We start from the raw sequence: 24,069 nt of genomic DNA on the forward strand, positions 1-24,069 counted from the left end.
TGAACTCGAGGGAGTTTATTAACAGCAGGAGCTGGAGCCAGAACGGAGCCGCGGCCGGGGGCGCCGGGAGCCCCGGCAGGGACGGGGCCGGGGGGCCGGGGGGCCGGGGGCTCAGGGCGCGGAGGGGACCGGGGGCCGCGCCGCGGTGCGCAGCAGCGGGTCCTGTCCCCGCGCCGGGGCCGGGGCCGGGGCCGGGGCCGAGCCTGCCCGCGCGGCCGGGCCGAGGGCAGCGCGTGCGCGGGGAGCGGGATGGGGACAAGGGACAAGGGACAAAGTGCTTCCAGTCCGCGTCGAACGCAAGGGGGGGACGGGCCGTATTCACAGCGGGGGCGGGGGGACAGGGCTGTCACCTGGGGGACCCCCACACCCCCTGTCCCCCCCCCGGCCCGGGAGGTGACGTGAGGGCCCCGGGGTCAAAGAAACTCTAACGGGAGAACCGAGGGGTGCGATGAGAACACCGAACAGAACCGGCTACGGGGGGACGGGGGGCACGAACCGGGGCTGCGGGGGGGTCGCTACTCCTTGGCGCGGCCGATGATGGCGAGGATGTAGAGGAAGATGTTGATGATGTCGGTGTAGAGGTTGAGCGCGGCGAACACGTACTCCTCGGGGCTGAGCGCCAGCTGCTTGTTCCCCAGGATCAGCTGCGTGTCCACCGCCAGGAACTGGGGACAGGGACGTCACCGGGGGGGACACGAGCGCCCCACACAACCCCACAGCCGCCCCAGGACCCCCTGCTCCCCCGTCACCGCTGTTCAGCATCACCCTGGGGAGGGTGGGACCCCCCCAGTGGATGGGGACACCCCCCCAGAGGATGGGACACCCCAGAGGATGGGGACACCCCCCAGGAGGATGGGACCCCCCCCAGAGGATGGGGATCCCCCCTGGGAGGTCAGGGAACCCCCCAGGAGGAAGGGACACCCCCAGAGGATGGGACACCCCAGAGGATGGGGACACCCCCCAGGAGGATGGGACACCCCAGAGGATGGGGACACCCCCCCAGAGGATAGGACCCCCCCAGAGGATGGGGATCCCCCCCGGGAGGACAGGGAACCCCCAGGAGGATGGGACCCCCCCCAGGAGAATGGAGAATCCCTGTGAAGACAGAGAACCCCCCAGGAGGACAGGGACCCGCCTGGGAGAACAGGGATCCCCAAGCAGGATAGGGACCTCCCCAGTAGTACAGAGGACCCCCAGAGGATGAGGACACCCCCTGGGAGGATGGGACCCCCCCAGAGGATGGGGATCCCCCTCGGGAGGACAGGGAACCCCCCAGGAGGATGGGACCCCCCCAGAGGATGGGACACCCCAGAGGATGGGGACACCCCCCCAGAGGATGGGGATCCCCCCCAGGAGGACAGGGAACCCCCAAGGAGGATGGGACCCCCCAGAGGATGGGGATCCCCCCCAGGAGGACAGGGAACCCCCAGGAGGATGGGGACCCCTTGCAGGATAATGGTGACCCCCCAGGGGGATGCAGACCCCCCCCCAGGAAGACAGGGAACCCCACAGAAAAATGGGGATCCCTCCAGAAGGATGCAGACCCCCCCGGGAGGACTGGGACCCCCCCAGGAAGACAAGGACCCCCCTGGGAGGTTGGGGCCCCCCCCCCCCAAAGACAGGCCCCCCGGCGGGCGCCCCCACTCACGCAGGTGAAGAGCAGGGCCCCCAGCGAGGCGTAGATGATGTCCAGGATGCGGTTCCGGATGAAGATGCAGAGGATGGAGAAGATGATGAGCACGACCAGGCAGATGATGAGCACGCCCCGGCACGAGGTGAAGTCGTACTTGGTCTGGGGGGGCAGATGGAGCGAGGCGGGGTCGGACGCCCGGTTCCGAGCCCCCAGACCCAGCAGGGAACAAGGGGGGGTCATACACCAGGTTTGGAGCCCCCAGACCCAGCAGGGAACAAGGAGGGGTCGGACGCCCGGTTCCGAGCCCCCAGACCCAGCAGGGAACAAGGGGGGGTCGGACGCCTGGTTTGGAGCCCCCAGCCCCAGCAGGGAACAAGGTGGGGTCATACACCAGGTTTGGAGCCCCCAGACCCAGCAGGGAACAAGGGGGGGTCATACACCAGGTTTGGAGCCCCCAGACCCAGCAGGGAACAAGGGGGGGTCATACACCAGGTTTGGAGCCCCCAGACCCAGCAGGGAGTGAGGGGGGCTCATACACCAGATTTGGAGCCCCCAGATGCAGCAGGGAGCTGGGGGGTCCTACATCCAGCCTGGAGCCCCCAGACCCAGCAGGGAGTAAGGGGGGAGTCGTACACCAAATTAGGAGACACCAGACCCAGCAATGCCTGGGGGACACTGTACACCCCATTTGGAGCCCCCAGCCCCAGCAGGGAACAAGGGGGATCATACACCAGATTTGGAGCCCCTAGACCCAGCAGGGAACAAGAGGGGGTCATACACCAGATTTGGAGCCCCCAGACCCAGCAGGGAACAAGGGGGGATCATACACCAGGTTTGGAGCCCCCAGACCCAGCAGGGAACAAGGGGGGGCCATACGCCGGATTTGGAGCCCCCAGACCCAGCAGGGAGTGAGGGGGGCTCATACACCAGATTTGGAGCCCCCAGCCCCAGCAGGGAACAAGGGGGGGTCATACGCCTGGTTTGGAGCCCCCAGCTCCAGCAGGGAACAAGGGGGGGTCATACGCCTGGTTTGGAGCCCCCAGCCCCAGCAGTGCCTGGGGGACACTGCACACCCCATTGGAGCCCCCAGGCCCAGCAGGGAATGAGGGGGTCCATACAACAAATTTGGAGCCCCCAGACCCAGCAGAGGGTTGGGGGGGTCACCCCCTTGGTTTGGAGCCCCAGCCTCAGCAGGGCCCGGGGGGGGCGCCCCCTGTCCCCCTGCCCTGACCTGCAGGGAGAAGATGACGACGGTGAAGCAGACGACGACGGTGATGCCCACGGCCATGATGACGGCGTCGGTGTCGTAGAAGCTGGCGATCATCCCCACCATGTAGGACAGGCTGACGGTCAGGATGGACTGCGGGACAGACGCACGGACACCGTGTCACGCCAGCTCGGCCACCACCCGCTGATGGTGACGCCACGTGCCCAGCGCCCTTCGTAGGATCCCAGGATGTCAGGGGTTGGAGAGCCCTCAAAGCTCATCCAGCGCAATCCCCCCATGGAGCAGGAACACCCAGCTGAGGTGACACAGGAAGGTGTCCAGGGGGTTGGAATGTCTGCACAGAAGGAGACTCCACAACCCCCTGGGCAGCCTGGGCCAGGCTCTGCCACCCTCACCCCAACAAGTTGCTTCTCCTCTTGCAGTGGAACCTCCTGTGTTCCAGTTTGCACCCATTGCCCCTTGTCCTGTCCCTGGTTGTCACCAGAAGAGCCTGGCTCCATCCTCCTGACACTGCCCCTTTCCATCTTGATCCCCAGCAATGAGTCCCCCCTCAGTGTCCTCTTGTCCAGCTCCAGAGCCCCAGCTCCCTCAGCCTTTCCTCACACGGGAGATGCTCCACTCCCTCCAGCATCTTGGTGGCTGCGCTGGACTCTCTCAGCAGTTCCCTGTCCTGCTGGAACTGAGGGGCCACAGCTGGACACAATATTCCAGGTGTGGTCTCCCCAGGGCAGAGCAGAGGGGCAGGAGAACCTCTCTGACCTACTGACCACCCCCTTCTAACCCACCCCAGGTCCCATTGGCTTCCTGGCCACAAGGGCCCAGTGCTGGCTCAGCCCACAGCACCCGCTGTTTCCACCTGGTCTCCCATCCAAGTACTGACCGGGCCCGACCCTGCTTAGCTTCCCACATCAGATGAGACCAGCTGTTCTCAAGGTGGTATGGCTCTATATATTTTATATATATATATATATATATATATGTTCCCAAAGTATATCCTAACACTACCTGAACTAAACTCTCTTTTCAAGGGCAGAGCAGAGGGGCAGGAGAACCTCTCTGACCTACTGACCACCCCCTTCTAACCCACCCCAGGTACCATCGGCTTCCTGGCCACAAGGGCCAGTGCTGGCTCATGGTCACCCTGCTGTCCCCAGGACCCCCAGGTCCCTTTCCCCTACACTGCTCTCTAATAGCTCATTCCCCAACTTACACTGGAACCTGGGGCTGTTCCTGCCCAGATTCAACACTCTACACTTGTTCTATTCCATTAGTTTTCTCCCCGCCCAGCTCTCAGCCTGTCCAGGTCTCTGACGGCAGCACAGCTTCCAGTGTCACCACTGCTCCCACCGGGCGTCCCCAGAGCCGGGGCCGCCGCCACCGTGTCACCCCGTCCCCGTCCCTCGCCGCGCTCACCAGGGCCACCAGGTTCCAGGGGTGCTTGCGGCGGAAGTCCCCGCAGCAGCTGAGGACGATGAGGGAGATGAAGAACACGGCGTAGGACACGTAGTAGGTCCAGACGTTGCGCCGCACGAAGCCCTTGACGCCCCCCACGAAGGTGAAGACGGCCACGAAGGAGAAGGTGACGCTGAGCTGCAGCGTCAGCACCAGGAACACCTGGGGGACAGGCAGCGGTGACGGGGGGACACCCCGAAACCCCGTGTCCCCCCCGGGGCCCGTCCCGTCCCCACCTTGCGGATGAAGGCCTGCCGGATGCTCTTGTCGTCCCAGTGCGCGCTGGGGAAGTCCTGGTTGTCATAGTAGGAGGGGGGCCCGTCCTCGTGGTAGGTGCTGTGCAGGGGGGCTGCGGGGACACAGGGGTCAGGGGGGGCTCAGGGGGCTGCCTGTACCCCCGAGTCCCTGCCTGTCCCCATCCTGCCGCTGGCCCAGCCCATCCTGTCCCCATCCTGTCCCTGCCGCGGTGGCCGCTCACCGACGCGGGTGACCGCGGTGCCCAGTGTCCACAGCCCGCGGGGGGGCCCGGCTCTGGCTGGGGGGGAGAGCACAGACGGGGCTGAGGGGGGGGCAGAGCCCTGAGCCCCCCAAAACCAGGCTCGCACCGGTGTCCCCACCGAGATGACAACCCCAGCGGTGTCCCCAGTGCCAGGGCCACCACTGGCACCCTGATTCAGTGAGCAGGGCCCCCCCCCAGTTACCTCATCTGGGGGGCTCACAGGGCACAACCCCCTCCGGGGGTCCCACAGCCCTGAGCTACCAGCCAGCCCCCCCCCACCCACCCCACCAGCACCCAGCATGAGGAGACACCCCTTGTCCCCCCCACCCCGCCACTTACAGTCCTGGTCCCCGGGGACCATGGGCTGCGGCTGCGCGTACGGCGGCTGCGCGTAGGGGCCCTGGGGGTACGGCCCCGGGGGGGGGTACGGCCCGGGGGGGTACGGCCCGGGGGGGTACGGCCCCGCCGTGGGGTACGGCCCCGCGGGGGGGTACGGCCCCGGCCCCTGCGGGAAGCCCGGCTGGTTGTAGGGCGCGGGGGGGGGCGAACTGGGGCTGGGGGTACGGGGCGGGGGGGTACGGGGGCTGCGCATAGGCGGGGGGGGCCGTGGGCTGCTGGCCCCCGAAGCCGTCGCTGGTCACCAGGAAGCTCTTCTCGTGGGACATCTTGGCCCCCCGGCTGCTGCCGCCTCCGCTGTGGGGACAGGGGAGAGAGGGGGGGGTCAGGTCTGGTGGCCGTCACCCCCATGGTCATCACCCCCATGGCTATCAGACCCCAATGGCCATCACACCCCATGGCCATCAGAGCCCCAGTCATCACCCGCCCGGTCATCACTCCCCATGGTCATCACCCCCCAAAGGTCATCATCTGCATGGCCATCACCCCCCAATAGCCATCACCCCCAATGGTTATCAGACCCCCGGTCATCACCCCATGGCCATCAGCCCCAATGGCCATCACCTCCTTGGCCATCACCCCCCAATGGCCACCATCCCCAAGAGCCATCACTCCCTTGGCCATCAACCCCAATGGCCATCAACCCCCAATGGCCATCACCTCCTTGGCCATCATCCCCAATGGCCATCATCCCCAATGACCATCACCCCCCAATGGCCATCATCCCTAATGGCCATCAGCCCCCAATGGCTATCACCTCCTTGGCCATCATCCCCAATGGCTATCATCCCCAATGACCATCACCCCCCAGTGGCCATCATCCCAAACGGCCATCAGCCCCCAATGGCCACCATCCCCAATGACCATCATCCCCAATGGCCATCATCCCCAATGGCCATCATCCCCAAGGGCCATCATCCCCAATGGCCATCATCCCCAAGGGCCATCACTCCCTTGGCCATCAACCCATGGCCATCAACCCCCAATGGCTATCACCTCCTTGGCCATCATCCCCAATGGCCATCATCCCCAAAGACCATCACCCCCCAATGGCCATCATCCCCAATGGCCATCACCCCCTTGGCCATCATCCCCAATGGCCATCAACCCCCAATGGCTATCACCTCCTTGGCCATCATCCCCAATGTCTATCATCCCCAATGACCATCATCCCCAATGGCCATCAACCCCAATGGCCATCACCCCCCAATGGCCATCATCCCCAATGGCCATCATCCCCAATGGCCACCACTCCCTTGGCCATCACCCCCAATGGCCATCACTCCCTTGGCCATCATCCCCAAGGCCATCACTCCCTTGGCCATCATCCCCAATGGCCATCACCCCCTTGGCCACCAACCCCAATTGCCATCGCTCCGTTGGCCATCATCCCCAATGGCCATCACCCCCTTGGCCATCACCCCCAATGGCCATCACCTCCTTGGCCATCACCCCCAGCCATCAGCCCCTTGTGGTCATCAACCCCCCCAGTCATCACTCTCACCATCCATAACCCCCCCACGGCGATAACCCACCCTCAGCCATCACCCCCATGGAGATCACCCCCCAGCCATAACCCCCATGGCCATCACCCCCCAGCCATGACCCCCCCCACAACCATCACCCCCATGGCTGTCACTCCCAATGGCCATCATGCCCCCAAGACCATAGCCCCCCCAAGGGCCACAGACCCCCCAGCCATCACCCCCTTGGCCATTAACCCCCCAGTCATCACTCCCACCATCCACCACCCCCCTTGGCCATTAACCCCCAAAACCATAACCCCCAACAGCCATAACCCCCCAACAGCCATAACCCCCAACAGCCATACCCCCCATTGGCCATTAACCCCCAAAACCATAACCCCCAACAGCCATAGCCCCCCTTGGCCATTAACCCCCAACAGCCATAACCCCCCAACAGCCATAACCCCCAACAGCCATACCCCCCATTGGCCATTAACCCCCAAAACCATAACCCCCAACAGCCATAACCCCCAACAGCCATAACCCCCCTTGGCCATTAACCCCCAACAGCCATAACCCCCCAACAGCCATAGCCCCCCTTGGCCATTAACCCCCAACAGCCATAACCCCCCAACAGCCATAGCCCCCCTTGGCCATTAACCCCCCTTGGCCATTAACCCCCCAGTCATCACCCCCACCATCCACACCCCCCTTGGCCATCACCCCCTCAGCCATCACCCCCATGGTCATCACCCCTCTGGCCATCAACCCCCAAAACCAAAACACCGCACCGCTCATAACCCCCCTGGCCATCATCCCCCCACCCCGGTCACCCCCCAGGCAGCCCCGTCCCCCGCAGTGTGGGGTCCCAGTCCCCCCGTCCCCCGCAGTGTGGGGTCCCCGTCCCCCCGTCCCCTGCAGTGTGGGGTCCCAGTCCCCCCCGCAGTGTGGGGTCCCTGTCCCCCCCCGCAGTGTGGGGTCCCAGTCCCCCCCGCAGTGTGGGGTCCCAGTCCCCCCCGCAGTGTGGGGTCCCCGTCCCCCCGTCCCCCACAGTGTGGGCTCCCTGTCCCCCCCTCAATGTGGGCTCCCTGTCCCCCCCTCAGTGTGGGGTCCCCGTCCCCCCGTCCCCCCGCAGTGTGGGGTCCCCGTCCCCCCGCAGTGTGGGCTCCCTGTCCCCCCGCAGTGTGGGGTCCCCGTCCCCCCGTCCCCCGCAGTGTGGGCTCCCCGTCCCCCCGCAGTGTGGGCTCCCTGTCCCCCCCTCAGTGTGGGCTCCCTGTCCCCCCGCAGTGTGGGCTCCCCGTCCCCCGGTACCGCGGGGGCTCCCGGCCCCGGCGCTCCGGCCCGCACAAGATGGCGGCGGGCGGCAGGCCCGTTGCCGTGGCAACTCCATGGCCGCCCCGGCACCCCCCATGGCGGCCCGGCCCGGCCCGGCCCGGCCGCGGCGCTGCCCTGGGCGCCGGCCCCGCCGCGACCCCCGGGCTCCCCCAGCGGGCTGAGCGGAGCCGCCGCCCCGGCTGTGCCGCCGCTCCGGGGCCGCGCTCACAACACCGCTGCGGAAACGGCGGCCCCGGCGGCGCTGAGCCCTCGGCAGCCGGCACCGCGGGGACACGGGGACACGCACGGAGCGGCACGGACAGACAGGGGGACAGGCAGGGACAGACAAGGGGACAGGCAGGGTCGGGCAGGGGGACAGGCAGGGACGGGCAGGGGGACAGGCAGGGACAGACAGGGGGACAGGCAGGGACGGGCAGGGGGACAGGCACGGACAGACAGGGGGACAGGCAGGGACGGGCAGGGGGACAGGCAGGGACAGACAGTGACAAGGAGGGGACAGACAGAGGGACAAGCAGGAACTGGCAGGGACAAGGAGGTGACAGGCAGGGACGGGCAGGGGGACAGACAGAGGGACAGACAGAGGGACAGACAGAGGGACAGACAGGGGGACAGACCTTGGGACAGGCAGGGACAGACAGGGGGACAGGCAGGAACTGGCAGGGACAAGGAGAGGACAGACAGAGGGACAGACAGGGGGATGGACAGGGGGACAGACAGGGACTGGCAGGGACAAGGAGGTGACAGGCAGGGATGGGCAGGGGGACAGGCAGGAGGACAGACAGATGGACAGACAGAAGGACAGACAGGGGGACAGACAGGGCCAGGCAGGGATGGGCAGGGACAAGGAGGGGACAGGCAGGGGGACAGGCAGGGGGACAGACAGAGGGACAGACAGAGGGACAGACAGGGACTGGCAGGGACAAGGAGGGGACAGACAGATGGACAGACAGAGGGACAGACAGGGGGACAGACAGGGCCAGGCAGGGATGGGCAGGGACAAGGAGGGGACAGACAGAGGGACAGACAGGGGGACAGACAGGGGGACAGACAGGGACAGACAGGGGGACAGACAGGGCCAGGCAGGGCCGGGCAGGGCCAGGCAGGGGGACAGGCAGGGGGACAGACAGAGGGACAGGCAGGGGGACAGACAGAGGGACAGGCAGGGGGACAGGCAGGGGGATGGACAGAGGGACAGACAGGGGGACAGACAGAGGGACAGACAGAGGGACAGACAGGGGGACAGGCAGGGCCGGGCAGCTGCCCGCAGGCCGGCAGCGGCAGCTCGGCCAGCCCTGCGCAGCCCGTGTCCGCAGCACGGCCGGTGCGGCAGCCCAGCGCCGCTGTCACCGGGCACGCGGCCGGGCCAGCGCCAGGCCAAGGGCCGGCCCGTGCGCAACCGGGGCTGCTGGCCCGTGGCACACCGGGCCCGCTGCCACGGCGAGGGCGGGGGCTCGGCCTGCGGCACCGCGGCCCGGCGACGCCACCAGCGCCACCGCGGCACCCGGGTGCAGGTGGCACCGGGACACACCGCGGCGGGTGCATACGACACGGGCGGCGTGGGGCACCCACCTGCGGGGCACGAGCGGTGGGGGCACGGGGGGGCTGCGGCGTGCGGGCAGGGGGGGACACAGCATGGGGGGACACAGCGTGGGGTGCAGGGGGTGACACAGCATGGGGTACAGGGGGACACAGCGTGGGGTGCAGGGGGGACACAGCATGGGGTACAGGGGGACACAACATGGGGTACAGGGGGGGACACAGCATGGGGGGACACAGCGTGGGGGGCACACAGCGTGGGGTGCAGGGGGGACACAGCATGGGGCACAGGGGGGGACACAGCATGGGGGGCACACAGCATGGGGTACAGGGGGTGACACAGCATGGGATACGGGGGGGGACACAGCATGGGGTACGGGGGGACACAGCATGGGGGGCACACAGCGTGGGGTGCAGGGGGGCACCCTGCAGGGGGCACCCAGCATGGGGGACAGGGGGGCACCCAGCATGGGGGGCAGAGGGGAACACACCATGGGGGGCTCCCTGAATGGGTGCAGGGGGGCATGTGGCACAGGGTGCACCCCGTATGGGTGACACGGGGTGCATGAGATGTGGGGTGCAGGGGTGCAGGCAGCACGGGGGGCACTGAGTACACGGGGTGCGTGTGACATGGGGTGCATGTGACACAGGGTGCATGTGACACGGGGTGCAGGGGTGCATGTGACACAGGGTGCAGGGGTGCATGTGACACAGGGTGCAGGGGTGCATGTGACACGGGGTGCAGGGGTGCATGCAGCACAGGGTGCATGGGGTGCATGTGACACGGGGTGCAGGGGTGCATGTGACACAGGGTGCAGGGGTGCATGCACCACAGGGTGCATGGGGTGCATGTGACACGGGGTGCAGGGGTGCATGTGACATGGGGTGCATGGGGTGCATGTGACACAGGATGCAGGGGTGCATGTGACACGGGGTGCAGGGGTGCATGTGACACAGGGTGCAGGGGTGCATGTGACATGGGGTGCATGGGGTGCATGTGACACAGGGTGCAGGGGTGCATGTGACACGGGGTGCAGGGGTGCATGCAGCACAGGGTGCAGGGGTGCAGGCGTGGATGCAGAACGGGGCGCAGGGAGGTGCGTGTGACATGGGGTGTGTGTGAGATGGCGCGTGTGTGACATGCGGCACGTGTGACAGGGGTGGCACACTGCGCACAGGGTGCATGTGACATGGGCTGTGTGTGACATGGGATGCAGGGGTGCGTGTGACACGGGGTGCGTGTGACACGGGGTGCAGGGGGTCCGTGTGACACGGGGTGCGTGTGACACGGGGTGCAGGGGGTGCGTGTGACACGGGGTGCAGGGGGTGCATGCAGCACAGGGTGCATGGGGTGCGTGTGACACCGGGTGCGTGTGACATGGGATGCAGGGGTGCGTGTGACACGGGGTGCGTGTGACACAGGGTGCATGGGGTGTGTGTGACACGGGGTGCGTGTGACACAGGGTGCATGGGGTGCGTGTGACACGGGGTGCGTGTGACATGGGATGCAGGGGTGCGCGTGACACGGGGTGCGTGTGACACAGGGTGCAGGGGGTGCATGTGACACGGGGTGCATGGGGTGCGTGTGACACGGGGTGCATGCGACACAGGGTGCAGGGGGTGCGTGTGACACAGGGTGCAGGGGGTGCGTGTGACACAGGGTGCAGGGGTGCATGGGGCAGCCGCAGCGCAGGCTGCACAGCTCCATGCAGCACGGGGTGCAGGGTGCACAGCTGGATGTGGCACAGGGTGCAGGGGGTAGAGGGTGCAGGGGTGACGGCTGCACAGCTGGATGTGGCACGGGGTGTGTGGGTGCAAGATGCACAGCTGGATGTGTCACGGGGTGCAGGGGTGCAGGATTCACAGCTGGATGTGGGGTGCAGGGGGTGCAGGGGCTACAGAGGATGCAGGGGTTGCGGGGGTGCAGGCTGCACAGCTGGATGTGGCACGGGGTGCACGGGTGCAAGCTGCACAGCTGGATGTGGACCGGGGTGCGGGGATACGGGGGTGTAGGCTGCACAGCTGGATGTGGCCCGGGGTGCTGGCCGCACAGCTGGATGTGGCAGGGGTGCGGGGATACAGGGGTGCAGGCTGCACAGCTGGATGCGGCACAGGGTGCAGGCTGCACAGCTGGATGTGGCCCGGGGTGCAGGGCCTGCCCCCCCGCCGGTTGTTCCCGGCGCCCGTAAGCGGCTTTGCCCTGACGCCCGGTAATGCCCCAGCGCGGCCTATTTACGGCAGCATCAATCCTAATCCCCGCAGGGGGGGCCTGCCGCGGGCCCCCCCGTGCCCACGGGACCGGGGTCCCGCCCGGAGAGGCCGCAGTGCGGCCCGGCCCGCCCGGTCCCCCCCGCCGCCCGGCTGCGACACCCCCGGCCCGGCCGCGCTGCGGAATGCGACAGAGCGCTGCGGAGGGGGGGGGGGGGGCCGCTCAGGGGCGGCGCCGAGGCCTCCGCGTCCCCCCCCCCGCACACCAGGACCCCCCCTCCGGTGCGGCGGGACCCCCCATCCCCGGACCCCGCTCACCGGGCCGGGCCGTGCGGCAGCGCTGCCTCCGCTCCGCTCCGCTGGGCGGCGCCTCCGGGAACGGGCGGGGCCTCGACGGGGGCGGGGCTTCCAGAGAGGGGGCGGGGGCACTGTGACTGGTGCTCCGCCCTTATTGGGCGGGGTCTGTGGGAGGGGCGGGGACACTGAGGCGGTGCTCCGCCCTCACTAGGCCGGGCCTGAGGGAGGGGCGGGGCTGTGCCGCAGCGCTGCGACCGCCGGGGCGGGGCTTGCTGGGATGGGCGTGGCCTCGCAGAGAACGCCCCCGTGTGGCGCGGCGCGGCGCTGCCTCGCCTGCCGCCCGTTCCCGCCCGTTCGTGCCTGTTTGTGCCCGTTCCCGCCCGTTCGTGCTCGTTTGTGCCCGTTTGTTCCCGTTTGTTCCCGTTTGTTCCCGTTCCCGCCCGCCCCCCGGGACCAGGGCTGGTTTCCCCGTGTCACGCGTGGGGCTGGTCCCGTGTCCCCCACCCCCGAGGCCCCGCCCTCGCTCCAGCCACTTCCCGTTCCCGGGTCCCCCCGCCCCGTTTCGGTTTCGTTTCGCCGCAGGGGCGGAGCCCGAGCGCTGCCCGGTGCGTGGGGGGGGGTCCTGCCCCGGGGCCTCACCCGGGGCCTGGGGGGCACCAGGGGGTCCCTGGGCCGGGGAGTGGGGGGGGCACGTGGAGCTTGGGGTCACACGTGGGTGCGTGTTGGGGGGGTCTTTGGTACAGGGGGGACAACCCGGGGTGGGGGGCACCAGGGTGTCCCTGGTTTGGGGAATGGGGGGCGGTACGTGGGGTTTGGGTCCTTGGGGGCACCCTGGGGCTGGGGGGGCAGACTTGGCCGGGACGGGGCGGGGGGTGAAGAGGGTCCCGTACCCCCCAACTCGTAGAGCGGAGGACAGGATGGGGTGTTCTGGGGGTCTCCCCAACCCGTGTGTGCGCAGATGGAGGCGGGGGCGGTGCTGGAGGTGCGGGGCGCCCCCCCCGGCACCCCCGAGGAGCTGCTGGTGCTGTACTTCGAGAGCCGGCGGCGCTCGGGGGGGGGCCCGGTCCGGAGCTGCCAGCGCCTCGGGCCCCTCCTCTTCCTCACCTTCGAGAGCCAGCGCGGTGAGCGGGACTGGGAGCACTGGGACGGACTGGGGGACCCAGCGCCACTGCGAGCACTGGGATGGGGCACAATGGGGTCTCTGTTGTCACTGGGAGCACTGGGATGGGGCACAATGGGGTCCCTGTTGTCACTGGGAGCACTGGGATGGGGCACAATGGGGTCCCTGTTGTCACTGGGATCACTGGGATGGGGCACAATGGGGTCCCTGTTCCCACTGGGAGCACTGGGATGGGGCACAATGGGGTCCCTGTTGTCACTGGGAGCACTGGGATGGGGCACAATGGGGGCCCTGTTGTCACTGGGAGCACTGGGATGGGGCACAATGGGGTCCCTGTTGTCACTGGGAGCACTGGGATGGGGCACAATGGGGTCCCTGTTGTCACTGGGATCACTGGGATGGGGCACAATGGGGTCCCTGTTCCCACTGGGAGCACTGGGATGGGGCACAATGGGGTCCCTGTTGTCACTGGGATCACTGGGATGGGGCACAATGGGGTCTCTATTGTCACTGGGAGCACTGGGATGGGGCACAATGGGGTCCCTGTTACCACTGGGATCACTGGGATGGGGCACAACGGGGTCCCTGTTGTCACTGGGAGCACTGGAATGGGGCACAATGGGGTCCCTGTTGTCACTGGGAGCACTGGGATGGGGCACAATGGGGTCCCTGTTGTCACTGGGAGCACTGGGATGGGGCACAATGGGGTCCCTGTTGTCACTGGGAGCACTGGGATGGGGCACAATGGGGTCTCTATTGTCACTGGGAGCACTGGGATGGGGCACAATGGGGTCCATGTTGTCACTGGGATCACTGGAATGGGGCAGAATGGAGTCCCTGTTGTCACTGGGATCACTGGAATGGGGCACAATGGGGTCCCTGTTGTCACTGGGAGCACTGGGATGGGGCACAATGGGGTCCCTGTTGTCACTGGGAGCACTGGGATGGGGCACAATGGGGTCCCTGTTCCCACTGGGAGCACTGGGATGGGGCACAATGGGGTCCCTGTTCCCACTGGGAGCACTGGGATGGGGCACAACGGGGTCCCTGTTGTCACTGGGAGCACTGGGATGGGGCACAATGGGGTCCCTGTTGTCACTGGGAGCACTGGGATGGGGCAGAATGGGGTCCCTGTTCCCACTGGGATCACTGGGATGGGGCAGAATGGGGTCCCTGTTGTCACTGGGAGCACTGGGATGGGGCACAATGGGGTGGGTCCCTGTTGTCACTGGGAGCACTGGGATGGGGCACAATGGGGTCCCTGTTGTCACTGGGAGCACTGGGATGGGGCACAATGGGGTCCCTGTTGTCACTGGGAGCACTGGGATTGGGCACAATGGGGTCCCTGTTGTCACTGGGAGCACTGGGATGGGGCACAATGGGGTCCCTGTTGTCACTGGGAGCACTGGGATGGGGCAGAATGGGGTCCCTGTTGTCACTGGGAGCACTGGGATGGGGCAGAATGGGGTCCCTGTTGTCACTGGGAGCACTGGGACGGACTGGGGGACCCAGCACCACTGGGAGCACTGGGATGGGCACAATGGGGTCCCTGTTCCCACTGGGATCTCTGGAATGGGGCACAATGGGGTCCCTGTTGTCACTGGGAGCACTGGGATGGGGCACAATGGGGTCCCTGTTCCCACTGGGAGCACTGGGATGGGGCACAATGGGGTCTCTGTTGTCACTGGGAGCACTGGGATGGGGCACAATGGGGTCCCTGTTGTCACTGGGAGCACTGGGATGGGGCACAATGGGGTCCATGTTGTCACTGGGATCACTGGAGTGGGGCAGAATGGAGTCCCTGTTGTCACTGGGATCACTGGAATGGGGCACAATGGGGTCCCTGTTGTCACTGGGAGCACTGGGATGGGGCACAATGGGGTCCCTGTTGTCACTGGGAGCACTGGGATGGGGCACAATGGGGTCCCTGTTCCCACTGGGAGCACTGGGATGGGGCACAATGGGGTCCCTGTTCCCACTGGGAGCACTGGGATGGGGCACAACGGGGTCCCTGTTGTCACTGGGAGCACTGGGATGGGGCACAATGGGGTCCCTGTTGTCACTGGGAGCACTGGGATGGGGCAGAATGGGGTCCCTGTTCCCACTGGGATCACTGGGATGGGGCACAATGGGGTCCCTGTTGTCACTGGGAGCACTGGGATGGGGCAGAATGGGGTCCCTGTTGTCACTGGGAGCACTGGGATGGGGCACAATGGGGTGGGTCCCTGTTGTCACTGGGAGCACTGGGATGGGGCACAATGGGGTCCCTGTTGTCACTGGGAGCACTGGGATGGGGCAGAATGGGGTCCCTGTTCCCACTGGGATCACTGGGATGGGGCACAATGGGGTCCCTGTTGTCACTGGGAGCACTGGGATGGGGCAGAATGGGGTCCCTGTTGTCACTGGGAGCACTGGGATGGGGCAGAATGGGGTCCCTGTTGTCACTGGGAGCACTGGGACGGACTGGGGGACCCAGCACCACTGGGAGCACTGGGATGGGCACAATGGGGTCCCTGTTCCCACTGGGATCTCTGGAATGGGGCACAATGGGGTCCCTGTTGTCACTGGGAGCACTGGGATGGGGCACAATGGGGTCCCTGTTCCCACTGGGAGCACTGGGATGGGGCACAATGGGGTCTCTGTTGTCACTGGGAGCACTGGGATGGGGCACAATGGGGTCCCTGTTGTCACTGGGATCACTGGAATGGGGCACAATGGGGTCCCTGTTGTCACTGGGATCACTGGGATGGGGCACAATGGGGTCCATGTTGTCACTGGGCGCACTGGGATGGGGCAGAATGGGGTCCCTGTTGTCACTGGGATCACTGGGATGGGTCACAATGGGGTCTCTATTGTCACTGGGAGCACTGGAATGGGGCACAATGGGGTCCCTGTTCCCACTGGGATCACTGGGATGGGGCACAATGGGGTCCCTGTTGTCACTGGGAGCACTGGGATGGGGCACAATGGGGTCCCTGTTCCCACTGGGAGCACTGGGATGGGGCACAATGGGGTCCCTGTTGTCACTGGGATCACTGGGATGGGTCACAATGGGGTCTCTATTGTCACTGGGATCACTGGGATGGGGCACAATGGGGTCCCTGTTGTCACTGGGAGCACTGGAATGGGGCACAATGGGGTCCCTCTTCCCACTGGGAGCACTGGGATGGGGCAGAATGGGGTCCCTGTTGTCACTGGGATCACTGGGATGGGTCACAATGGGGTCTCTATTGTCACTGGGAGCACTGGGATGGGGCACAATGGGGTCCCTGTTGTCACTGGGATCACTGGGATGGGTCACAATGGGGTCTCTATTGTCACTGGGAGCACTGGGATGGGGCACAATGGGGTCCCTGTTCCCACTGGGATCACTGGGATGGGGCACAATGGGGTCCCTGTTGTCACTGGGAGCACTGGGATGGGGCACAATGGGGTCCCTCTTCCCACTGGGAGCACTGGGATGGGGCACAATGGGGTCCCTGTTGTCACTGGGAGCACTGGGATGGGGCACAATGGGGTCCCTGTTGTCACTGCGAGCACTGGGATGGGGCACAATGGGGTCCCTGTTGTCACTGGGAGCACTGGGATGGGGCATAATGGGGTCCCGGTTGTCACTGGGAGCACTGGGATGGGGCACAATGGGGTCCCTGTTCCCACTGGGAGCACTGGGATGGGGCACAATGGGGTCCCTGTTGTCACTGGGAGCACTGGGATGGGGCACAATGGGGTCCCTGTTGTCACTGGGAGCACTGGGATGGGGCACAATGGGGTCCCTGTTGTCACTGGGAGCACTGGGATGGGGCACAATGGGGTCCCTGTTCCCACTGGGAGCACTGGGATGGGGCACAATGGGGTCCCTGTTGTCACTGCGAGCACTGGGATGGGGCACAATGGGGTGGGTCCCTGTTGTCACTGAGAGCACTGGGATGGGGCACAATGGGGTCCCTGTTGTCACTGCGAGCACTGGGATGGGGCACAATGGGGTGGGTCCCTGTTGTCACTGGGAGCACTGGGATGGGGCACAATGGGGTCCCTGTTGTCACTGGGAGCACTGGGATGGGGCAGAATGGGGTCCCTGTTGTCACTGGGAGCACTGGGATGGGGCAGAATGGGGTCCCTGTTCCCACTGGGATCACTGGGATGGGGCACAATGGGGTCCCTGTTGTCACTGGGAGCACTGGGATGGGGCACAATGGGGTGGGTCCCTGTTGTCACTGGGAGCACTTGGATGGGGCACAATGGGTTCCCTGTTGTCACTGGGAGCACTGGGATGGGGCACAATGGGGTCCCTGTTGTCACTGGGAGCACTGGGATGGGGCACAATGGGGTCCCTGTTGTCACTCGGAGCACTGGGATGGGGCACAATGGGGTCCCTGTTGTCACTGGGATCACTGGGATGGGGCACAATGGGGTCCCTGTTCCCACTGGGAGCACTGGCATGGGGCACAATGGGGTCTCTGTTGTCACTGTGAGCACTGGGATGGGGCACAATGGGGTCCCTGTTCCCACTGGGAGCACTGGGATGGGGCGCAATGGGGTCCCTGTTCCCACTGGGAGCACTGGGATGGGGCACAACGGGGTCCCTGTTGTCACTGGGAGCACTGGGATGGGGCACAATGGGGTCCCTGTTGTCACTGGGAGCACTGGGATGGGGCAGAATGGGGTCCCTGTTCCCACTGGGATCACTGGGATGGGGCACAATGGGGTCCCTGTTGTCACTGGGAGCACTGGGATGGGGCACAATGGGGTGGGTCCCTGTTGTCACTGGGAGCACTGGGATGGGGCACAATGGGGTCCCTGTTGTCACTGGGAGCACTGGGATGGGGCACAATGGGGTCCCTGTTGTCACTGGGAGCACTGGGATTGGGCACAATGGGGTCCCTGTTGTCACTGGGAGCACTGGGATGGGGCACAATGGGGTCCCTGTTGTCACTGGGAGCACTGCGATGGGGCAGAATGGGGTCCCTGTTGTCACTGGGAGCACTGGGACGGACTGGGGGACCCAGCACCACTGGGAGCACTGGGATGGGCACAATGGGGTCCCTGTTCCCACTGGGATCTCTGGAATGGGGCACAATGGGGTCCCTGTTGTCACTGGGATCACTGGAATGGGGCACAATGGGGTCCCTGTTGTCACTGGGATCACTGGGATGGGGCACAATGGGGTCCATGTTGTCACTGGGCGCACTGGGATGGGGCAGAATGGGGTCCCTGTTGTCACTGGGATCACTGGGATGGGTCACAATGGGGTCTCTATTGTCACTGGGAGCACTGGGATGGGGCACAATGGGGTCCCTGTTCCCACTGGGATCACTGGGATGGGGCACAATGGGGTCCCTGTTGTCACTGGGAGCACTGGAATGGGGCACAATGGGGTCCCTGTTGTCACTGGGAGCACTGGGATGGGGCACAATGGGGTCCCTGTTGTCACTGGGAGCACTGGGATTGGGCACAATGGGGTCCCTGTTGTCACTGGGAGCACTGGGATGGGGCACAATGGGGTCCCTGTTGTCACTGGGAGCACTGGGATGGGGCACAATGGGGTCCCTGTTGTCACTGGGAGCACTGGGATGGGGCACAATGGGGTCCCTGTTCCCACTGGGAGCACTGGGATGGGGCACAATGGGGTCCCTGTTGTCACTGGGATCACTGGGATGGGTCACAATGGGGTCTCTATTGTCACTGGGAGCACTGGGATGGGGCACAATGGGGTCCCTGTTCCCACTGGGAGCACTGGGATGGGGCACAATGGGGTCCCTGTTGTCACTGGGAGCACTGGGATGGGGCACAATGGGGTCCCTGTTGTCACTGGGAGCACTGGAATGGGGCACAATGGGGTCTCTGTTGTCACTGGGAGCACTGGGATGGGGCACAATGGGGTCCCTGTTGTCACTGGGAGCACTGGGATGGGGCACAATGGGGTCCCTGTTGTCACTGCGAGCACTGGGATGGGGCACAATGGGGTCCCTGTTGTCACTGGGAGCACTGGGATGGGGCATAATGGGGTCCCGGTTGTCACTGGGAGCACTGGGATGGGGCACAATGGGGTCCCTGTTGTCACTGGGAGCACTGGGATGGGGCACAATGGGGTCCCTGTTGTCAATGGGAGCACTGGGATGGGGCACAATGGGGTCCCTGTTGTCAATGGGAGCACTGGGATGGGGCACAATGGGGTCCCTGTTCCCACTGGGAGCACTGGGATGGGGCACAATGGGGTCCCTGTTGTCACTGGGATCACTGGGATGGGTCACAATGGGGTCTCTATTGTCACTGGGAGCACTGGGATGGGGCACAATGGGGTCCCTGTTCCCACTGGGATCACTGGGATGGGGCACAATGGGGTCCCTGTTGTCACTGGGAGCACTGGAATGGGGCACAATGGGGTCCCTCTTCCCACTGGGAGCACTGGGATGGGGCACAATGGGGTCCCTGTTGTCACTGGGAGCACTGGGATGGGGCACAATGGGGTCCCTGTTGTCACTGCGAGCACTGGGATGGGGCACAATGGGGTCCCTGTTGTCACTGGGAGCACTGGGATGGGGCATAATGGGGTCCCGGTTGTCACTGGGAGCACTGGGATGGGGCACAATGGGGTCCCTGTTCCCACTGGGAGCACTGGGATGGGGCACAATGGGGTCCCTGTTGTCACTGGGAGCACTGGGATGGGGCACAATGGGGTCCCTGTTGTCACTGGGAGCACTGGGATGGGGCAGAATGGGGTCCCTGTTGTCACTGGGAGCACTGGGATGGGGCAGAATGGGGTCCCTGTTCCCACTGGGATCACTGGGATGGGGCACAATGGGGTCCCTGTTGTCACTGGGAGCACTGGGATGGGGCACAATGGGGTCCCTGTTGTCACTGGGAGCACTGGGATGGGGCAGAATGGGGTCCCTGTTGTCACTGGGAGCACTGGGATGGGGCAGAATGGGGTCCCTGTTCCCACTGGGATCACTGGGATGGGGCACAATGGGGTCCCTGTTGTCACTGGGAGCACTGGGATGGGGCACAATGGGGTGGGTCCCTGTTGTCACTGGGAGCACTGGGATGGGGCACAATGGGGTCCCTGTTGTCACTGGGAGAACTGGGATGGGGCAGAATGCGGTTCCTGTTGTCACTAGGAGCACTGGGATGGGGCACAATGGGGTCCCTGTTGTCACTGGGATCACTGGGATGGGGCCCAATGGGGTCCCTGTTCCCACTGGGGGCACTGGGATGGGGCACAATGGGGTCCCTGTTGTCACTGGGGGCACTGGTGGGTGCTGTTGGTCCCCAGCCCCACCGGGAGCACTGGTGGCTGCTGCGCCCCCCGTTTGGCATGTGGTGACCCCGTGTCCCCCGCAGACGCCCAGAACGTGCTGTCCCAGGACAGCCACCGGCTGGGGGGGCTGGAGCTGGGGGTGCTCCCGGCGCCCCCCTGGGACCCCCGGCACCTGCTGCTGACGGGCCTGGAGCCCCGGGACCCCCCCGAGCGCCTGGAGCCGCTGCTGGAGCCGCTGCTGGGCCGGCCCCGCGGCACCGTCGGCGTGTGCCAGGGCCCCATGCCCGGCACGGCCCTGCTGAGCCTGCGGGACCCCCTGAGCCCCACAGGTGGGATACGGTGCGGGGCTGGGGGGACGGGACCCCCTCGCTCTGGGTTGGGGGCTGGGAGCACTGGGGTGATGGGTTGGGGGACTGGGAGCACTGGGGTGAGGGGTTCGGGTGCTGGGAGCACTGGGATGGGAGGTTGGGGTGCTGGGAGCACTGGGGTGAGGTGTTGGGGTGCTGTTAGCACTGGGGTGGGAGGTTGGGGTGCTGGGAGCACTGGGATGATGGGTTGGGGCGCTGGGAGCACTGGGTTGAGGTTTTGGGGTACTGGGAGCACTGGGATGAGTGGTTGGGGTGCTGTTATCACTGGGATGGTGGGTTGGGGTGCTGGGAGCACTGGGATGATGGGTTGGGGCGCTGGGAGCACTGGGATGGTGGGTTGGGGTGCTGGGAGCACTGGGTTGAGGTGTTGGGGTGCTGGGAGCACTGGGATGGGAGGTTGGGGTGCTGGGAGCACTGGGATGATGGGTTGGGGTGCTGGGAGCACTGGGGTGATGGGTTGGGGTACTGGGAGCACTGGGTTGAGGTGTTGGGGTGCTGGGAGCACTGGGATGAGGGGTTCGGGTGCTGGGAGCACTGGGATGATGGGTTGGGGTACTGGGAGCACTGGGTTGAGGTGTTGGGGTGCTGGGAGCACTGGGATGGGAGGTTGGGGTGCTGGGAGCACTGGGATGGTGGGTTGGGATGCTGGGAGCACTGGGATGAGGGGTTGGGGTACTGGGAGCACTGGGATGGGAGGTTGGGATGCTGGGAGCACTGGGATGAGGGGTTGGGGTACTGGGAGCACTGGGATGGGAGGTTGGGATGCTGGGAGCACTGGGATGATGGGTTGGGGTGCTGGGAGCACTGGGATGGTGGGTTGGGGCGCTGGGAGCACTGGGATGATGGGTTGGGGCGCTGGGAGCACTGGGATGATGGGTTGGGGTACTGGGAGCACTGGGATGAGGGGTTGGGGTGCTGGGAGCACTGGGGTGACGGGTTGAGGTTTGGGGCTGCCTGGCACCCGAGCGGTGTTTTGGGGTGCAGTCTGTGGCACTGCTTGCCACCGGGCCAGTGTTTTGGGGTGCCAGGTCTGTGCTGCTACTTGGCACTGGGACGGTGTTTAGGGGCGCAGGGTCTGTGGTGCAGCACCGGTGCCAGGACATCGTTTTGGGGTGCAGGGCTGTGGTGCTGCCGTGCACCAGGATGCTGCTTTGGGCTGCGGGGTCCGTGGCATCGCCCGGCACCAGGGCGGTATTTTGGGGCGCGGCGCCGCGGCACCGGGTGCTGCCGCGTGCCCCCAGCCCCGCTGTCCCGGCAGAGCTGGCGGCGGCGGAGCAGCGCGCGCAGCGGGGGGGCCCGGGGGGGTCGGCGCTGGCGCTGCTGCGGCTGCCACAGACCCCCAGCGTGCTGGTGTGCGCGGCGGCGCCGGCGCTGAGCCGCGACCTGCTGGAGCTTTACTTCGAGAACCGGCGCAGCGGCGGCGGCAGCGTGCGGGACGTGCGGCTGCTGCCCGGCGCCTCCGCCGCCATCGTCACCTTCCGGGAGCCGGCAGGTGAGCGGGGACGCCGGGGCCGTGCCGGGGGATGCCGGGGAACGCGCCCGGCGCCGCTGCCCGTCCCGTCCCCCCGCAGTGGTGCAGCGGGTGCTGCAGAGGCCACACCGGCTGCAGGAGACCGCACTGGCGCTCGCCCCACACTACCCATTCCTGGAGCCGCCCCCGCCGGACACGGAGCCCCCACCGGACACGGAGCCCCCAGTGGACATGGAGCCCCCGCCGGACACGGAGCCCCCGCCGGACACGGAGCCCCCGCCAGACATGGAGCCCCTGTTGGACGTGAACCCGCTGGACATGAATCTGCTGGACATGGAGCTGCCACCAGTCATGGTTCGCCCACTGGAGCCGGCACCACCACCAGCCGCGCTCCCCCCGGCACCTGCCAGGCTGGAGGCGGCAGAGCCGGCAGAGCTGCAGGCATCGAGACTGGTGCCGGAGGAGCCACCAGCTGCTGTCCTGGAGGGGCCTGGCGATGGGGACATGGCTGGTGACGGTGCAGCCAGTGACGAGGACGTGACCATCGCGGGCTGGTGCCAGGAGGGGCCGGCGCAGGACGAGGTGCTGGTGCCGGCGGAGCCGGGCGCCGTGCGGTACCTGCAGCGGCACTACCAGGACCTGCTGGGCAGCATCGGCGACGTGTCCCTGCTGCCGCTGGAGGGGGACGACATCGCCGGCTTCCGGGTGAGTCGTGGGCGGGCGGCTCCCGGCGCCGCGGTGCCCGGCGCGGAGCTGACCGTGCGGTGCCGTGGGCAGGTGCGTGGGGAGCCGGGCCGGTGCCGCGCGGCCGCCGAGTTCGTGCAGAGCCTGCTGGGCAGCGTGGGCATGCAGAGCGTCACCCTGCGCCTCCCCGGCGTGGCGCGGTTCCTGCGGGACAGCGGCGGGCAGAGCGTCCTGCGGCAGCTGGAGCGGCGCTACCAGTGCGTGGCACACCTGCACGGCGCCGCGTGGAGCCCCCCGGACCCGCAGGTACCGCCGCGGTGGGGCGGGGGGGTTGTACCGGTTGCTGCCGCGCGCGGTGACGCTGACACGTCCGCTGACACCGCAGCTGGAGCTGCTGGAGCTGCTGCCCCCAAGCTGCCAATGGGACCCCCTGGCCGCGGCACCGCCCGCGCGGCACCATGACCTGCACGATGACACCGACGGGGGCGACGGTGACGATGGGGACGCCGTTCACTCCAACATCGGTGAGGGGCGGGGGGGCTGCTCTGGTACCCGCTGTGCCAGGGCCACCGCGGGAGGGGCTGGGGGTGCTGGGTCCCCCTGTGCCGTGGTTGGGGCTGGTGCTTGGTGTTGAGGCTGGTGCTGTGGTTGACGCCGCGGTCAGGGCTGTGGGTGACGTTGCGGTGGGGCCTAATGTTGACACCATGGTTCGGTCTGTGGTTGACACTGCAGTCAGGGTTGTGGTTGACGCCACGGTTGGGTGTGCGGTTGACGCCGCGGTTGGGTCTGCAGTTGACGCCACGGTTGGGTCTGCGGTTGACGCCGCGGTTGAGTCTATGGTTGACGCCGCGGTCAGGGCTGTGACTGATGTTGCAGTGGGGCCTAATGTTGACACTGCAGTTGGGTCTATGGTTGATGCCACAGTTGGGTCTATGGTTGAACACCATGGTTGGATCTGTGGTTGACACTGTGGTCCGGGTTGTGGTTGACGCCGCGGTTGGGTCTGTGATTGATGCCACGATTGGGTCTGCGGATGACACTGCGGTTGCGTCTGTGGTTGACACTGCGGTTAGGGTTGTGGTTGATGCCATGGTTAGGTCTGTGGTTAACGCTGCGGT

The 24,069-nt window shown here is 66.3% G+C and overlaps 2 protein-coding genes across 4 annotated transcripts in view; one reads left to right on the forward strand and one right to left on the reverse strand.

Moving 5' to 3' along the window:
* GRINA (glutamate ionotropic receptor NMDA type subunit associated protein 1) lies at positions 1-12,220 on the reverse strand. Its single transcript, XM_065054727.1, is given in 8 exon segments — positions 1-665; positions 1,649-1,792; positions 2,865-2,993; positions 4,275-4,475; positions 4,550-4,662; positions 5,152-5,353; positions 5,355-5,505; positions 12,072-12,220. Coding segments are annotated over 7 exon segments (1,062 nt in total). The 5' UTR covers positions 5,478-5,505; positions 12,072-12,220; the 3' UTR covers positions 1-515.
* Positions 12,155-24,069, forward strand: part of PARP10 (poly(ADP-ribose) polymerase family member 10) — a 19,169-nt gene continuing 7,254 nt past the window's right edge. The window contains exons 1-7 of one of the 3 annotated variants that reach the window (XM_065054725.1): positions 12,155-12,655; positions 13,009-13,171; positions 20,512-20,757; positions 21,915-22,288; positions 22,368-22,972; positions 23,045-23,257; positions 23,337-23,475. In XM_065054725.1, the coding sequence (XP_064910797.1) occupies positions 12,328-12,655; positions 13,009-13,171; positions 20,512-20,757; positions 21,915-22,288; positions 22,368-22,972; positions 23,045-23,257; positions 23,337-23,475 (2,068 nt within the window). In that variant the 5' untranslated portion in view covers positions 12,155-12,327. The remainder of the gene's footprint in view (positions 12,656-13,008; positions 13,172-20,511; positions 20,758-21,914; positions 22,289-22,367; positions 22,973-23,044; positions 23,258-23,336; positions 23,476-24,069) is intronic. The other 2 variants (XM_065054723.1, XM_065054726.1) reach the window with 2 other exon arrangements.

Source organism: Columba livia, chromosome 2 (assembly GCF_036013475.1).
Source record: "Columba livia isolate bColLiv1 breed racing homer chromosome 2, bColLiv1.pat.W.v2, whole genome shotgun sequence".
NCBI classification, from domain to species: Eukaryota; Metazoa; Chordata; class Aves; order Columbiformes; family Columbidae; genus Columba; species Columba livia.